Raw genomic sequence first — 19227 nt, 5'->3', positions numbered from 1 at the left:
AAATCAGCAGTATTTACATCTCAGTTTCGGCTCTGTATGCTATAATTAAAGTTTGTCTCTGCTCCATCCAAACTCTCGAGTCAGAAGGTTAATTGAACTTGGGCACTAAATCTAAAACAGAAAGACTTCCTGAAAACATTCTTGAACTCCTGAACTGACACCGATGTGACCCTGATGAATGCCACGGTGTCTCCCAGTGAAACCTTTTGATGCCAGCTCTCATCTTATGTGAGTCACACTCGTTGTCTCATTGTTTGTTTCCTGTGACACGTGTTTGTCCTCCTCCTTCGTGTAATGACAGTTTGGTCCTGTTAAAGGAGAAGAAGGAGGAGGAGGAGGAGCAAAAGGGAGGGGAACTACAGGTGAACCCTTGTTGTGTTTTATAGCAAGTCATTGTAGAGTGGGGCGGCTCCGGCCTTCCTCTACCCCTGCTAATGGGCGTTGGTGTGTTGTTTTTTTGCAACAGATTTATGCGTGGGTGGGGCGCTGTGATTTATGGAGCTCTGACACTGTCTCAGCAGCAGGGACCAGAGAGGCTGACTGAAGCTCTATGTGTGTGTTCCAGGTGAGCCTAAGGTCTCCTCAACATCCCTGCAGACCCACACATGCACATGGCGGAAGCAACATAACCAGAAACTGTTGCCTGAACAAATGTGAACACACAGATACTTTGATACACACTTCGCTTTTGTTGTGTAATACAGCAAGCAAATTACAAGTGTTGCAATTTCCTCCCCATGAGTTCACCTTAAGTGCACTGGGAAAGCAGGGCATGCAGGAACTGAACCTTTACTCAGTTTAAATCACTTGACTCTTATCTCTACCTTGTTGTAATTTAAGGGTATGGTTCTTTTTTAAATATGTTGTGTATTTGTTTGTTTTTTGTTCTTTTCTATATTGTTTATTTTTTGAGGTGTTGAATTGTATAGGGTGTTGTTCTTATTATTTAATATCGTTTTTTCAAGGGGTTGTTCTGATATTTAGGGTGTTGTTTCTCAGGGTGTTTATCAATTTCTTCAGGTGTTCATGGAGTTGCTTTTTGGAGGGTGCTGTTTTTTTAAGAGCATTGTTTTTATTTTTTAGGATGTTGTTCTATTTTTGGGATGTTGATTTTTTTCTGAGGCTGTTGTTCCTTTGGAGAAAGCTGTTCTTGGGTCAGGTTATGTTCTTTTGCAAATTATTTTCTTTTTCAGTGCATTGTTATTCATTTATTTTTATTGTATTAAGTATCCATCATTTAGAGTACAATTGTAACTTATCATAGTATCATAGTACAGGGTGCTGTTATTTTTTAAGGTGTTTTTATATCTTGGAGGGTGTTGTTATGGGTTTTGGGGGTTTCATCTTTTTTTTGAGGGTGTTGTTTACTTAAAGTAAATTCTTGAGAGTGTTTACTTTTTTTTGGGGGGGGGGGGGGGGGGGGGGGTCTTTCAAGAGTATTCTTCTTTTTGAGAGTGTTGTTTTAATTGAGTGTGTCGATCTTTTACCAGACATTGGTGTTTTTTAATCATTTTGGGTGTTGTTCTTTATTGGTGGGTTTTTGTTGTTGTTTTCCCATTTTTGCAGGTGTTTTATCTTTTTAGGTTGCTGTTTTTTGAGTGTTGTTCTTTATAGAGATTGTTATTTTAGGGTGAGTTTTTTAGGTTGTGTTCTTTTTTGAGTGTTATTTGACTAGTGAGTGTTGTTTATCTGAGTGTTATTTCTGTCTTGTCTTTTTCTTTGATTTTGCTTTAATTGGTTTCAAAACAATTCAATATTTATGTTTTCTAAATGTGTTTTTCTAAACTACCTCCATGGTCTGGCTCTGTGTTTTTTAGCGTTTAAAGGATACTGTTAGGATGTTTTCTCATGTGTGAGCTTCCCATAAAAGCAGCATTCATTCCGCAGGATTGATAGTACACAAGTAGCTCGGTACAGGACACATATGTTGACACTACCCTTTCATTATCAGTGTAACCTAAGAGTAGAGAAGATTCAAGTCTTGACACAAGTTGTTCAATCGGCCATTAGCCATCTGAAATAAATTGCGCTCAATTTCCCCTTAAAACACCTGACAAGAGGTGTGGAAAACTGCACTCACACAGTACATCACTGAATGGTGTTGGTGCAGAAGTTAAAGCACTGTAAGTGTGGATTATAAAAATAATTAAGACATTTTCGGAATCACTGCCCTGGGTGGAAATGCAATGGCATGCTAACACCACAGACAGCTTTATTTTCCGCATCCATGTCATGCTTTATGATTAACTTTAACATAAGCTATTGAGACCCTCAGCCTAGTCTTTGTTGTGTCTCTACTCAAGTGCCACACTTTTCTCTTACCCCCCTGCACACTGTAGGTTTTTTTCCTCTGGCAGAAAAAAAGCTCCCAGTTCAGACTCTGCCTTCAGTCAGCCTGTCAGAAAAATCTCCCAGGAGACTTTTGGACTTGAAGTTGGTCCCGGCAGTTTCTCTGCTGGTGGCCCCCACAGGAGGAGCAAGGTCACAGTGGACCTGAAACTTTCACAGAGACTCCACAGAATCCCACACATTCATTTTCACACGATGATTGTCAGTATACCGAGTTAATGGTCTAAGGACTTTTTTTCTTCATGTGCAAAAGGGATTAGAAGAGGTAAATAGACAGGTTGAAAATGAGCTATCCAAAAACATCCTGTTTTTGTCTCTGTATAATTTTCTAATAACTGGAGATGGAAATGCACAAACCTTTGTTTCTGCAAATAACACTTGGATCAACCTCCTTAAAGATGGGACTAAAATGTTAAAAAGGAAAGTAAATGAAAGCATAAATATTATGATCACATTCTGTAATAAGTGCTGATGTTAGAGGCTTCTTTCAAAATGAACACACATCAAACTAAATCTCTCAGAAATTATACTTATATACTGAAAATAAATGTAATGGTAAAGTCATGCTCTTCACTATGTGTACAACAATGATTTGAGGTAGAATTATACAAATAAGATGCATTTTCAGATGCATTAAATATGCCACTCAAGTATGAAAGGTATTTGAGGGCATCCTCTGTTCATGCAATGGCTACACACTATGGCTTTGCTTGTTGGGATTTAAACTATGAAAAGCTCAAGCTTTGTAAGAGAAAGAAAAAAATGTGAACCCATATTTGAATCAAAACAATAGATGGTTAAGTATTACTAAGCTGGCACGCACTTTTAACCGGCACTTGAACACAGACTGTGAGATACACATGCTTTAGAGTAAGGGGCTGGTTTTCATAATTCCTATCATAAAATACCTTGTAAAAACGAAATGGTTTTTTTCTTCCCATTTTTTGTCAATATTTCAGTGTTTCATGAATTTAAGTGCCATACCTTAGTCATGGTTTCTTCAAAATCTTCCTTTTTGTTTTACGTCGTGGCTTTAGTAATCGTAGCTTTAGTTGGATCGATTTTTATTTTTATTTTTTAAAGGAAAAAAAAGATAATTAATCTATGCATTTAAACAGACAAGTGTTTCTAATATTTATACAAACTTAGTTTATAAAAACGAAGTGAACTTAATTTTAGAAACACAATCTCTGGTTCATTTTCAGTAAAACCTGAACTCTAAAAGGATACGCAAGACTTTTGTATTACACTGCACTCATTTTGCACCCGTTAACGAGAAAATTTCACACAAGGCATTAGAGTCAAGTTCAGGAATGAATGATGGAGATGGAAGTCAGATATAATTACGCCTGGAACAGTCAAAATAGACTGAATGAAAAAAGCTTTCTAAAAGAGGGGTGTGTTTTTTTTTACTTTAAATCATGCGTGCTGGCATTTTAAATTCCAAACAAATATATTTAAACTGTTTAATTCTCTATCACATTCCCATCAAATTAATGTAAACATTATGTGGTATAATCCCTTTTCTTGGAATATAGAGACACAAATTTGGCGGTGCGCTGTTCACGTGTCCATATCATTTCTATCCGGTTTATTTTTCCCAAACACGCGAGCGCGTGCGCACAAACACACGCACACACACACCAAAATTAAAATCATTGTGTAGCTATTTCAGTCGATGTTCATGCTCTATATATGTGTCTGCTGGTGACTGATCAGCGACTCGTGGTGGTGGGCGGCGCTGTAGCCATCGCGAGCTCGCTGGGTGATCTAATTACAAGCACCCCTCCACCAATTAGAGAATTACATCACACCTTTAAATGGACTCGTCCTCTTAATCATTAATGATAGCGTGTCATTCCCTGTGACGGCTTCTGGTTGCATTGTGGCAACATGACACATGTGGACACAGCTCGGAGTTAATCAGACACAATGTGGGGGAAACCATATACTGTCAGTGTGTTCCGGTACAAATGTGTGAGAATTAAAATTCGATGCATCAAATTATTTTAAATAAAAATCTGCACAGGGCTGAAGTTAGATGTGTGATCCGATGAGTGATACTGCAGCCAAGCGCGTGGCTGTGTGAGAGTGTGTGTAGAGTGGGTGGGGATTGCTCGCGCGGGATCAGCAGTGTTTATTTTGGTTCTTGTTTAACGCACTGAGGGGAGACGCCCACTGATCATGTGGCTTACAGGTACTCAGGCGTCACTTTCTGACGGTCAGAGGCAGTGATCTCTGAACTATGACTGCAACACAGACTAACAGGAATGACAAAGACATTGTAGAGAAAATAATAAAAGATCAATAGTAAATAAATAAATGTCCCTGCGTAATGTACGTAATTGTTCCTTTACTTGTCTGTTTAATTTATTTTTCCTCTATACATTTTTTCCTTTTATGTTTTGAAGAATGTTAATTTTAAAATAATTAGACCTTCTCTTTCTAATTATTTTTCATTTTTTATACATCCACATGTATGACGATGTTACAATTCTCCGCATAATGTAATTTTAAAAGACTATGTTACGCTTATTTTGGAGACAGCTCTCTGCAGCTTTCTTCATTTATTTTTGTTTTAAAATTCTGACGTTTTTATTCAATTAAAGAGAAATAATTGTTGTGATCCATTTGAATGTAATCCGTATAAACCTCAGGGGGACGAGTTATATACAGTATCCACGCTGGAAATGATCTGTTTTGGAAACATATATGGCCCCACAATGATTTTCTGCTGTGTGAGAGTTAATAGGCCTGCATTCTTGTCTGTAAACGCCATTGTTATTCTTCTCTTATCTCTGTTATCTTAATCTGCTCACATTGTTTACTTATCTTATTTGAAATAGCTCAATTACAAATCTATTATCAGTCTTTTGTCATTCAAACATCTGATCAAGACGCTGTCAGCACACTAAGAAAAAGATGCTCCTTTCTGAGAGAGAGAGAGAGAGAGAGAGAGAGAGGGAGAGAGAGAGAGAGAGAGAGAGAGAGAGAGAGAGAGAGAGAGAGAAACGGTCAAATATGAGAACACTTTCATCCATTTCTAGAAGTTATTACCTGTTATTACAATACAGAAAGTTTGTTTATTAATGCGCGGATTGATCCATTTGTAACCAGTTGTTACAAAAATCGTATAAAAATGTGTACGAAAATTGTATTCAGTATTTTAGTCTTTAACTCAGTAAACAATAAAATACAGTCCTACAGTACAGCCAACTTAAAACAATGTTAGCCAGTGTAAGACTTTTAAAAAGCAATGTTTAAACACGGTTTTCAGTTGATCCATAGCAGCCTTGTTTGGTCCTGCACAAAATGTCAAGAGCTCATTCAGCCTGAGCTGTCAGGACGACTGACCCGCGCGCAATAACCAACCCAATAACGCATTTCACTTAAGGAAAATAAACCGAGCAGGAGAAGTGACCCTTTACGAGCTGATCTCTGCTCCCCTCTCATACGAAGTGCTTTGCTGAGAGTGTGTGTATGTCTGTGTGTGTGTGTGTGTGTGTGTGTGTGTCTATATAGAGGGGGATGTTTGGTTAGTTTGTTGTGGCTTCAGTCAGTGTATCGCTTGCAGGTGATGCCAGGACTAGATAAGAGGTCGCCGATCCCTCCGCGCTGTCTAGACCGGCCTGTGACTCAACCAGAGAAACTGGACTGAGCACAATTTACAGCAGATTTCTGCCCCCGAGATAGTAAATGACCACTGGCCGATTCCTGACACATAACCCAGGGGGGAAACGCCGAAGATGGAGGCTGAAGATAAGACAGCTGAACCTGCAGGCTCCAAATCAGGCAGACCAACTTAATTTAGGTAGAAGCGCACACACGAGTCTTTAAATCGGCCTGCAATAACGCAAATATAGTGCCCGTTTCAGAATCAGACAAGACTCCACTGTCATGAGAGGGAAAAATATGTCTCCTCGTTGATTTTGACTTGTTTTACACTGTAAATTCACTTAGGTCCTTGCAGTCACTTACAAAAATGGTGGACAGATGTTGCTTCTTCCACAGCTGGATGTCCATTCAATTCAATTAAATAAGAACGCCAATGCGCCTGCATAACAAATCGCCTGCACAAAGATTGGTCATCAAGACGCATCACGTGTTCATCTTTTTATTTTTTATCAGTTAATAATCCCTTTACGAACCGCTTTCCTAACAATAAATAATATAACAATAATTTACTTTTTTTGTTCGAGGAGCTCAAACAGCTTGTTTCCTGCCCGTAAGATAAAGTATTTTACAACACGAATAGTTTGCAGATTATCATGCTCTGACCTTAAGACAAAGAGTCAACTGGACTCCACAACGCAATAAATGTATCAAAAAATGAGACACAATATGATCACAATGAAGAAATCGCAGAAATGTCCTTTGGAAATGTCTCCTTTTTGTATCAGAGGGGGAGATTTGTTGTAGTATATCCATCAGGAGGTCTTCTGTACATCTTCTATCTCCGTATCAAGTCATGCAACAATTGTTCTGCTCAGTTTTTGTCGATGAAAGCTCCATAAAAAGGAAGAAAAAAACAGGAGTCCATCGCTTCTTTCTTCTGTTCCATCTCAGGAAGTAAAATAATATTAATAAAAAAAAAACTCCGCTGTAGTTGGTGATGATGAGCTGGTCACATGCAGGGGACCGGGATCATGCTGCAAATGTCCCTGCAGGAGAAAAGGGGGACCCGGGAGGTCTGGAGGGCCCCGTTTCACGTCTCCACCGGGCTGGGTACCATACTGTTGGGGGTGTCCGGTAACTGAGAGGACAAAGAAGTCACGTCGCTGCCCGAAGAGTTCCCGAGAGAGCCCGATTCAGAGAAAGATACCTGAACAGACAGGAAAACAATGCGTAAGAGCGTGCGTAATATTAGACAGACAGACAGACAGACAGACAGACAGACAGACAGGATAGATAGATAGATAGATAGATAGATAGATAGATAGATAGATAGATAGATAGATAGATAGATAGATAGATAGATAGATAGATAGATAGACAGCTACGCACGCACGCACGCACACACGCACCAGTTGTTGGAAGGCGGGCTGGTCCAGATCACTCTGCAGGGCGAATTCACTCAGTGCTTTCCATGGAGGCTGGTAGGTCTGAACCTCCACGGGGTTCCCCTGCACGCTGCTCTCATGTCGGATAGGACTCCCCGCTACAAGAGGTGTCCCCGTGAGGCCCTGCAGGTTCTGAAGACAGAATTTTAGAGAAGAAAAATAAACCACGTTGGCATCATTTTTTCTTCATCCAGCAAAATAGCATCATCACCTTAAAGTCATACTTGAGTGGACACTGATAAGACACTGATGAGAAGCTTCCTTTAAGCTTTTTAAACACCTCTCGCAAATCAAATGAAATTTGGTATGTGACATTAAAATTAATTGCTAGAGTTGGGATGATTGAGACAGCTTCTTCCTCAAATGCTTTCTCTTGGGCAACGAGCAAACTCTGCAATCAAACTATGGTCTCAGATGCAGGCCAAGTCTTCCTGCAGTAGATGTTTTTACCTTCCAGGTCAAGCAACTGAAGCCAAAGCAGTTGATTCATTATTCATTGACGTAAAGTTTGAATACAGAACAACATCAGAGCCAACTGGAACGGTTTCAATTTGTCTTTGTGTAAGTAATGTAAAAAGTACAGACGAGGAAGGAGAAATGTGGCTAGAAGTAAAGGGAGATCTGAAATAGAATTTATCACAAAGAAGAAAAATAGAATACATGATGTTTTTAATAAAAAAATATATATAGAGGTATTAGTTAAGATCTTGTGGCTTGCATATGTTTTCACCAGATTTTCAAAGATTTACGCCAGCACTCAAATAGGAACATTACTGAGTTAGATGATTCCAGATGTTTATGATTCAAATTACAATTAAAAGCAGACAGCAAAAAACATGAAAAGTACATAATCGTTGAAAGAAATCAAGTGGTCAAACTTACGAAGATGCTTACAGTCTTATCACTGTGATGCTGCTGCTGGAGCTGCTTCATCAGGATCGACTTCTTCTTGTCTTTGCAGCGCTTGTTCTGGAACCAGACCCGGATGACCCGGGGGCTCAGGCCGGTCATCTCAACCAGCTGCTCCTTCATCAGCGCGTCCGGCCGCGGGTTGGCGTTGTAGCAGGTCCGCAGGGTGTGCAGCTGCTTCTCGTTCAGTACCGTCCGGACTCGTGTCGTCTTCTCAGACTGCTTGTGCGTGTGGTTCCGATGCGGAGCCTGCCGCACCGACACCGGGTCTGCTGAGGGCGACAGGGAGGACAGGAAAGCACCGTCAGAAAGTGTCACAGAGGCCTCAGAAAGACTTCTGTGTTGATACTTCTGCAACCAATTTCAGTGTACCTGCATTGTTCTGCTTTTTAATGTTATTTTGTGTGTGTTTTTTCACCCATTTAACGCTCAAATAGAAGAAGAGGATGAAAGGCCTATAATTTCTTCAGATCGTTCAAGAGATAAAGAACGATTGACATTCTTGAGTAGCTTTTTTAAGTGACAAATAATTAATTTAAATCACATCCTCCATGGAAAGAGGGACGAAGCCCTCACTGCCAGCTGCGTAAAAGTCGTATTCCTAAACCTAGGATTAAGTGTTTTGTAGACCACCAATCTGACGCATGTCTGTGTTTGTTCACAGATTACTATAACCCTTGACTATATCTCTGGCAAATAGGAGGTAGGCCTCCATTTCCCATTTTCCTCCTATCTATAGGCCTACTGTAAACTCCATTACATTTCAAAAGGAGCAGATGAAAAATGAAGTCGTGCCTGTCTCCGCTGCAGGCCTGTATCCTCTCACTCAGCTCTGTGACTTATTTTGAATTGAACGATTTAAACAGGAACATTATTCACACATTTGCTTTGTTCTCTTTCTCTTGGCAGGATGACAGCCCTGAGCACACAGATGAGCATACGCACACACACACACACACACACACACACACACACACACACACTCTCTCTCTCTCTCTCTCTCTCTCTCTCTCTCTCTCACACACACACACACACACACACACACACACACACACACACACACACACACACACACACACACACAAACATACACACACTTACTCATACACAGTCGCGACTCAAATAGGCCTACCAGATTATTCAGATAATGGTAACAGAGCAGGTTAACGCTAATGGGATCAATTATGAAATTAAGTCGAAAGAGAGGTGGCAGCACACACCTTACACACACACAAACACAGTAACACACACACACACACACACACACACACACACACACACACACACACACACTGAACTGGAAAGTTACTACATGTAAAAAAGTTACACTGATTTAAATAAAGATAATTCAAACAGAAAAACATTTAACCTATCAGTTATTTTAGTGTTAAAAATTGTTATTCAAAAATTGTTGGATTTATTTTTGCCTTTCATTTGTGGAACTGTAGTTATGCTAGTTTTTAAATGAGAGGCTGTTATTTAGCAACAACCTTCAGATTTTACAAACTTCTGTTGATACTAGAATAACTACCACCTGTCGTAAATATCCAATAATAATACTAATAATATTAATAAAAGTATTGATAATAATGATGTTGAGCGGACCTGCCAGGTGCAGCGGTCTGTTGGGGTGGAGGTGTCCGGGGCTCAGAGGGCTTCCTGCCGAGCTCCTCTCCAGCAGCAGGCTGTGGTCCGCCCGACACAGCAGCTCGTCTTCCCGCAGAGAGAACTCGTCTCCCGGCAGCAGCTGCCGGCTGCACACCGAGCAACGGAAACACTCGATGTGATACACGTTATCCCGGGCTCTCATCACCAGATCGCTGCTGCTGAATCCCAGGTTGCATTTTGCACATTTTATTCCAAATAACCTAGAGAAAAATGGCAAAAAGTGCAAGACTTAAACATTTTAAAAGACTTAAACAAATTTCAAATTAAACTTCAAGCTGCGTAAAGAGACAAATTTATACGTTTTAAATTATCTAGGTCTACTTTTAAATTTTATTCAAACGGATTTAAAACCTTGTCTTTTTTTTTTTTTTGTAATTTATGGACCACAAAACACAGTACACAAAATATTTATTTCTACTTTACTTTTTTTTTTTCACATTTCTTTCAATGGAAAAACTACATCTTTAAGGTTATCGGGCGTTAGTTTGGCCATTTTAAATCGTTTCATTTATGCTTCATTCATACATTCTAAAATGTAAACGTGATTCAGAGTTTAAGGACAATATTTCCAAGCTCCTACCTTACATAATCTCTTTTGCAATACGTTTTTCCGTCCCGGACGAAACAAGTGCAGGTCTCGTCCAGGTACTGGCTGCACTCCGCACACTTAAGGCAGGCTGCATGCCACTCCAAGTCGGGAGACACTCTCAGTATGTACTGGTCATGGATCTGGCTTCCACATCCGACACACATCGCGAATCCTGGCTTCTCTGCAAAAACATCACAGCGTTGAAAACAAACATAATACCATAGACTCGTTAAGCATGAACCCTGTTTTATAGATATTAAAATACAGCATGTAGCTTTGTCTCAGTTTTGCAGTGACTCTTCTTCTCTGCAGAGTGCACAAGTCTTGCTCTTATGTAACAGATAAAGACTTTTGCCACAATTCAAAAAACACCAAATAGTTTTACTTTGAAGAAACGCATCCAAAACACATAACTACTTAGATAATTGCATTATTAAGAAAACGACTGAAGCAGTTGCTGCACTGCTCTACATCACGTATAGCCCATAGTGCCACTGCGACGAAAACCAAATCTGTCACTCAAAAGTCCACGGTGCAGTTTCTGTGACTTACTTTTGGAATGATCCCCCATATCACCCAAGAAAGAAGAGCTGAAAATAATATCCACCATACAGGAAGGATGAAGGGGATTGTGGTCGATGCAGAAAAGATGTGAGCAGATGACTGGCCCTTCTGCTGCCTCCCTGATAACGTGTGTCTCTCCGGACTTCGGGGGGGCGGGCGAGGAGTCTGCAGGGTCCCACACGCTGCTGACCTGACGTCATGACGTCAACACCGGACTCTCCAATCGGCCTACAGCAGCGCTCCCTCTCTCAAACTGTAAAAACATAAATTCTGTACAGTTTGATGTCTAAAAAGGTGGAGAACAAATATTTATACTTTTTGTGTGTATGTTTTAAAAAACTGTCAGAGATGCACACAATGACACGATAATATTAAAAACTGTGACATTAAAACGTGGGAAACCTGCATGTAAGTGTTAATCATAAAAATACAATATTTTTGGGGTTCAAGTAGATAAAACTTTGTCACACCATTAATTAATAGCTGAGAACTGAAAGGAAAATAATTTTGATATATTTGGTCAATATCAAAATCTATGAACCATGCTCCACAGGTCAGAGATTACTTATCTGATCTGATTTTTATATCACATACAGTAAGCCTTATTACATCTATTTTGATCAGTCTCTTAGCTCTAAAATAAATCTAAATCTAAATCCTAAATCACAACCTCTACATTTCTGTATCATGAAGGGAAAGTGATTAAATCTGTTGAGGACAGATTTAAGTTGTTACGTTGCTCGTTGACCTGGAGGCAGAAATGATGAAGATTGCTGCCTTTTTTTTATATGAACGACAAATAACCTAATTCTTGCAGATAGTTTTAATTTTTTCATGTATACATCTTTTCTTATTTGTTTGGTTTTTTTGATTATTTGTTTCTTTCTTTTTGACATAAAATCAGCAGGATCTAAAGACACGACAATTTCTCCGCGTCCGGACTCATCTTCACGAGAACGAGGCCATCTGTTGGAGAAACAGCAGAACTGCACTCATCAGAACAGGAGATTCGTTTTATAAAGGCAATGAGCATATAGTAGATTGTATTTAAACTAAATGTGCATTAGATCGTTTGTTATCAAATTAGCATTAAAGTAAGTGCATTTATAATTCTCCATACTACCATAAAGCAAAATTCATTTAGAGGACAGTTGCATACGACTGAAGAACTTCTTTAAATTTAGTAAAATCATATAGCCTAAGTCTTTTTTTTATGTATCAATTAGGGTGTATTTATTTTACTTACAAGTATGAACATTTCGTTGATTTAAAAAAAAAAGCATTTATTTTGAGTGGATTGGTCTGTTTGAGTGGGAAGTCTTGAAAACTGCAAATAGCCTACAACACACAGCTGCACAATGCCAGTGTTTGCTGTGTGTCTGTTTAAACATTACTTCTTTACCTCCGTGATTCGATCTTCTATAAAGTCCCAAACTAGATGCCTACACTTTCTGTATTAAACACCGTGTCTAAAACTGTCCATGGTTTTTCACCACTTCCATTTTCTCAACATGTTATGGATGAAATTAACAAAATTAAATTAAATTAAATTAAATTAAATTACAGGGGATGTTGAGCAGAAATATTTGAAAATAAGTTCGCCATTTTACACCAAGGTTAGGGTGTAAGTTTAGCTGTGCTTTCGTGGGGTCAAATTAGGATGAACTGAGTGTTTTTTCTCCATCAAGCTGGCTTGAATGTAAGTGAAAGGCGCGAGCTGTGGTGTAGGTATGGGTTCCTCAAGTGCCTCAGCTAATTGAGCAGCTGCACATTGTTAACGCTAATTATGCTAGTTTTACAAGCATTTGTTCAACCTTACAGACAACAGATTTTAGTTTATCATTATTATTATTATTTAGCTCGGGCTACTGAGGTAGAGTAAAATTTTGAAGTTAAAATCTTCTTCAACAGACGTTATGCAAGAGTATCATGGCATAAAGGTTTTTGTGACTCTTTTAAATGTTGTAAAATGGAGGATGTTAGGCCACAGTTTTAGTTCAGTTATTATGCTGCTGCATTTTCAGAACATCTAGAGAATATGCTTCTCTTGACATAAGTGCCAATAAAACTGTGAAAGCTGTTGGCTGTTATGCTAAACTACCCAAGCCCCCAAATATATACTAAGCTCAGCTCGTAGTATGTAGCACAACAACATACAGCATGACCCCACTGACCATCACTGCTGCCTTCATGGTGGGTCAGGCATCATGCTTGAATTGTGACCAACAGTACTTTAACAGGACTTAAACCTAATAAATATGTCTGCACTACACATAATACTGACACTATCTGCACTTGTCTGTCCAAACTGGTCCACTCCATGAGATGCTAACTACTATTTGTACCATTAAAGACCTCTACATCTAGTGGTTTTTGAACACATGAAAAGAAGAGACACTTTGATATGGAGAAGAGTCTATCTATAAATGAAGTGACCTCCCAGTCTAATGTAAACAGACAAGATGTGATACATTGAAATATCATTTATCATAAAGGATTTTTTAAGTTCATAGTGCATGGTCTCTTGAATTTGTTTGATTTGATGTGAGAGAATATCTTTTTTTTCCTTTCAGCCATAACAAGATAAACTCTTTTCAGGCCACACAACACAAAATAATAAATTCATTTGGGTATTGTCGTTTCGGTGAAGTCTCTTATTAATATTTTGAAGTTTTTTAGGACTGCATATAAAAGTCATTTATTGAATTATGCACAATGGATTTCAAAACTCCAACAATCATGTCTTTGTGTTCTGGAGCATCTAAAAGTTTTTCTCTTTCTAATGAGTGACCTCACTCTGTAATCTGTGATGGTTCAATGGAACTGTCAGCTCTTAGATCTAATGGTACTTCAATTGAATTAGGATGCATTAAACTAAATCTTAGGTATTTTATTACAGCTCATATTGATCTTTATTTCTAGGATTGGCTCTTCTCTGTTTAGTATTTGAACAAGGTGCATTGTGTGGTTAATTCAATGTGACAGACTCGCTTTCATCAGTCACTTTCATTTGAACTAAAGGTATGTTGTTTTTCAGACAAAGTGGTATCATAAGCCCCTTTTTGTTTCTTATTGCTCAAGTGTATTGAAAATACTACAAGTTTATTGTAGATATTTTTAAAACCAGGCTGAGCATTACGTCTTTTATGCTTCGACATAACCTCTTCACCCTCTCCTCGGAGAGCTCATTACAGCCATTACTTTAACTTTTAGAGTCTCATTCTCTGTCACTCAAGATCTGTGAGAGCTTTGTGAGCGTAAATATGTTGAGTTTCTCTCTGCAGAGGCTTTTCCCCTGAGTGTCTGCTAAGCTGGATGTGGCTACTATTTCTGGCATCATTGAGGCCGAATCCCAAGATGCTTTTGTCAGGACGATGCTGGTGTGTCTGCTGTTATGATAAATGCGGTAAGTTGCGTAAACAACAATGACAATGTAAAGAGGATTGAACACTTAACTGCTGTCGAGCTTAAAGGTTTCTCCTCAGGCTTACTCTTGTTATTACGTCTTTTATTTCAAAGCCCCTGGAAATACGGCTTTAAATAGTTTAAGTGATATCAAAGGAGAGATTCTCATTAAGCATGAAAAATGTAGTGAAAAAAATGCCCATAACTATTAAAAAACCTCAGTTTAATTTTGCTGTTAATATACAAATCTTGGTGTTGGCAGACCTATCAAATTATGACAGACATCTGTCTGGCTTGTGTACAATATAGTGGCTCGCTTGGAAGTGGTATGCAGCTCTATGCTCTTATTTTTGATTCAACAGACAAAGCACAAGTCCTGTCACCTGAAAGTATTAATATTCTAATAGTCACTAAATCATGATTTAGAAAAATGCATTGCTAACCTAATTCTAACCTCAACCTGCACATGCACATGCAAAAGAGAGAAATACTAAATATGTCATGAAGCACTTCTAATGGCTTTGCAGTGTTAACCAGCTACATTATTACTAACTGTTCCCCAGAAAGGTACCCAATGGCCCAAACAAGCGGCAACCTCCGGTCTAAAAATGAGTCCAATGCGGAAGTGCTAAAACCTGCAGTTCATCAAGGATGAGGCTGGCTCCGGAAGTACCAGAAACCACATACACACCAATTCAAAAAAGACGATCTTTACAGAAGAAATAAACATGTTTACAGTCTGGTACAAAAGACGAGTGTAGTCTGGATAGCTAATTTTTTGATCGGCACACACTGTAGGGGGTGAATTTTTTTCTAATGTGGCAATTTCGAAGATATTGAGATCGAGTCTTCCAATTAGAGGCACAGCTGACTTGATTGACAGGCGAGAACACTGTAGCTGTTGGCTAGGAGGCTCAAAACCCGCCTCTTTACGTCACAATCGCTCGACAGCAGCAATATGGCTGCCGACGAAGATTGGCCTCAAAACAGCGCTTCAGAAACAGATGGGTGATGTCATGGATCCCACGTCCATATTTGATACAGTCTATGGGCCCAAACTTAACTTCAACAGCCATGCACAGACAACCTTGGTCAAAATTCAACAACCGCAACCATCAGTACTTGGCCAAAGGATGAAGCCAGTGCTAAGTTGCAGTTATGCAATCCTGGGTATCTTAAATGTTGCCTCTCAACTCTGACTCCATTGTCACCTATCAAGTTGCTAATTGGACTTTAGACAATGGCACTCCTAAGAACGCAAGTATGGGCCTGAAGTCCCTTATTGCTAACTGCTAGCAACAGAAGAAGCCCCAAATAATTAGCCATCGCTACCTGAGGCAGTATATTGACACCAGAAAATAGCTCACGGGTCCTAAGATTTACTGAAACTTAAATTAAATCATGTTGGTTTGGATTGCAACTAATTTCTTATCATTTTTTCATTTGGCAAAGTTGAGGTCATGATGCTGTGGCTCATTTATGCATTGAATAGAATGAAATATTAAATGTGAAGTAACTTATCACATGCACTCACTGTATTGTTTATGCTGCAGATCAAGGGTTAATTTTACAACTTTTCTATAGATATATAATAAATTTACAGTGACAAGAAATAACCCATGCAGAGTTATTGTCTGTGACCTGTTAATGATGTCTACATCAAGCTGCAGCCCTCCTAGCTGTCAGTCTGGTATAAAAGCCTCCCAGAAGATTCTCTAATCACAATTTGATGGGGCCCATTAACCTCATGAAATATATATGTGTGACTGAAATCATCCACTTAAACTTTGGCAAGAGCGAAATGTTCTTGTTTGGAATTCAGCTGGGGCTTTCTTGGGCTTCATTACTGAACTTTTCACTGTGACTCGGTGTCTCCTGAATGTTTTAGGCTTCTGTGGCACTCTGCCTTTATTGTCAGACCTATAACTTATTTATTGTGCCAAATCCTTCAGACTCCCCAGGCCTGATGCATCTGAGGTTTAGCTTATTTGTTTGTGTCTGTTTTTCTTTTTTTTTTTTTCAAATTAAAAACAGGGAAAAAAATCAATGTTATGTTTACAGCAGTGTCTGTTTTGTCTGTTTTTAATCTGAGATTTGTCATGTGTTCTGGGATCCTGTTGCCTTTATGCAACAAGCATATAAGTCTGCACCTTTATCTATGATGGTCTGTTGAAAATGTAATGCTGTAATCAGTGTAGTGTTGGTTATAATCTAATACTGGGTTGTATTATGATTTACTACAAACTTCATATGATTAACAAAGTTTACCTTCAGAAAGAGGGTAAAGAAATATCATTTGGAAAACTTCTGAATTGTGTCTGGTACACTTTTGATGTCTTCAACATCTTGATTGCTGTGCAAATGAACACCAGCAACTGTGATGTATCACAATAATATCACTCCACCAACCTCAGTTTTTATTAACCTTACAGGCAGAGTACACAATGCCAAAGAGTTGCTGTTTTTAACTAAGGAACAGTAAACAATGTAAATAAATATAAAAATAAGTATCTAACAATTTAAATCTCATTTTCACCTCACACTAATAATCGGGATAAAAATGTTTGTCTCAGATTTTGTTTAATAAATTCTCTGATTAAAGCTCCTGTGAGGAACTTACAGGTTGGGTCGAATTTGGTGCAGTACATCTTTATTGATCTTGTCCTACACACACTACCAGTCAAAAGTTTGGAAACACCTTCTCATTCCAAGGTTTGTATTTATTTTAACTATTTGAAACATTGTAGATTAATACCGAAGACATCAAAACTATGAAATAACATATATGGAATTATGTGATTAACAAAAAAGTGTTTAACAAACCAGAATATGTTTTATATTTTAGATTCTGTAAAGTAGCCCCTTTTTCCTTCATGACAGCTTTGTACACTCTTGGGTTTTCTCTCAGTCTGCTTCATGAAGTGGTCTTCTGGAATGGTTTCTAATGAACATGAGCCATGTCAAGAGTTCATTTGTAGAATGACTCGCCTTCTTAATGTGTTTGAGACCATCAGTTGTGTTGTTCAGAGGTAGGGTTAGTACACAATGGACAGCCCTGTTTGACTACTGTTGTAATCCATATTATGGCAAAACCAGATTATTTCATAGTTTTGATGTCTTCAGTATTAATCTACAATGTTGAAAATAGTTAAAATAAATACAAACCACTGAATGAGAAGGTGTGTCCAAAAGTTTGACCGGTAGTTTATGGAGCATTTTCTGATAAAAACTTTCAACCTTCTATTTCAAATGTCTAACGTGTAACTGCAACTGATTTTTTCACCTGGAACATTCTGAAAAGGTTATCTAACAGTGTGCATTAAATTGCCTCATCTGACACCAACACAGCCGTAGTGCTGACAGACATACACAATAACTACAGTATGTAAAAAATTATATTCACCTAGATGGGCTTCTTTGCTTCAATAGCTAACATATAACATAGACAGTTCATCAACATAATTAAGATTAACTGAAAAGCAAGTACGCTGTGTGGCAATTAGCTCATGGCAAATCAAGTAAATATATGATATCCTGTAAGATGATTAAAATGAACATGCCCCAACATTCAAAGCTTTATTTTTTTGATTAATCTATGATTTTTTAGGTGGTTCCAGCAGACCCAATAATGACACATCACCAGTACTTTAACTGTAGTTTTAAGAGGTACAATGACCAAAAATAAACAACTATTTTCTGTATTTAATAAGTGACATCCTCTTTTTTATTACTTTATATGAAAAGGAAGTAACAGTTTTATATGATAGATTGTATAGTTGGGACAATTGGAAGTCATTGTAGTCCTATAATTTAAATACCTTTCTTGTTCTTTTATCATGTCTGTGATTCATAGTTCAGAACCTTTTCTGAGGCCAAGTGTGGAAGAGTGCTGTATGTTAACACAAGTTAATGCAGGGTTTTTGGATTTAGTCTTTCCATCCTTGCTTCTGCTGATGTTTCTGTCTTTGTCTTATTCAGGATGAGACACGAACAGCTGTGACACCTTAGAGCTGCTGCAGAAAGTGGCCAAAATCTGAATGTTGCAGGTCCTACCTGCTACCTTCTTCTGTGTATTTAGTGACTTTCTTCTGGTGTGTATCAGGGAGTGTGTGAGCCTCCTTTTAGAGTGTCTATCAGATTTTTTTTTTTAGTATGTGCACTTACTTGTGTACTGGCTAGGTTTTTGTGTTTGTATGTGGGACAGAGAAAAGGAGAGAGAGGCTGCGTTCCTAATTACCAATACTACTGAAATGCAGTTTGTGTATAGAGCTGCTGGAGATGCTGCTTTCATGCAGGGCAGACTGACAATTGTTGTTCTTGTCAGACATTTATATTTATAACACAATCCTCTGTGTTTGTTTGTTTGTTTGTTTGTTTGTTTGTTTGTTTGTTTGTTTGTTTGTTTGTTTGTTTGTTTGTTTGTTTGTTTGTTTGTTTGTTTGTCATTGAAGGAGACATAAATAAGATATTCTGAGTAAACAAGGACTTTAAAACTTAAATTTAGATTTTAGGTGGTAGAATAAATTGAAAAATGTAAAGTTATTTTAAATATTAAAATAATCTAGTCTCAACATTTCAAATTACAGCAAAGACATACACCATGAACTGTGACATACACGTGATAACAAATCAACAAAGCTTAAAAAAAAAAAAGAGAATGCAGGAATATTGGAACTCATGTTT

General features: G+C 38.3%; 1 protein-coding gene across 3 annotated transcripts; it reads right to left on the bottom strand.

The window, feature by feature from the left end:
* Positions 1-6381: 6381 nt before the first annotated feature.
* isl2b (ISL LIM homeobox 2b) lies at positions 6382-12666 on the bottom strand. Of its 3 annotated transcripts, none has more exons than XM_034680489.1 (7): positions 12386-12666; positions 11128-11409; positions 10567-10756; positions 9924-10186; positions 8292-8590; positions 7374-7541; positions 6382-7171 (listed from the first exon to the last, which is right to left on the bottom strand). In XM_034680489.1, the coding sequence occupies exons 2-7, from the start codon at positions 11183-11185 to the stop codon at positions 7055-7057; spliced, it is 1095 nt and encodes a 364-aa protein (XP_034536380.1). In that variant the 5' UTR covers positions 11186-11409; positions 12386-12666; the 3' UTR covers positions 6382-7054. The 3 variants fall into 3 exon arrangements, with proteins under 3 accessions (XP_034536380.1, XP_034536382.1, XP_034536381.1); XM_034680491.1 differs by having other exon boundaries at positions 8292-8587; XM_034680490.1 differs by having other exon boundaries at positions 11128-12105; positions 12542-12666.
* Positions 12667-19227: the final 6561 nt, after the last annotated feature.

Source organism: Notolabrus celidotus, chromosome 3, assembly GCF_009762535.1.
Source record: "Notolabrus celidotus isolate fNotCel1 chromosome 3, fNotCel1.pri, whole genome shotgun sequence".
Taxonomy (NCBI): Eukaryota; Metazoa; Chordata; class Actinopteri; order Labriformes; family Labridae; genus Notolabrus; species Notolabrus celidotus.
Note: the sequence above shows the minus strand (reverse complement) of the source record. Positions and strands in the feature narration are given on the sequence as shown.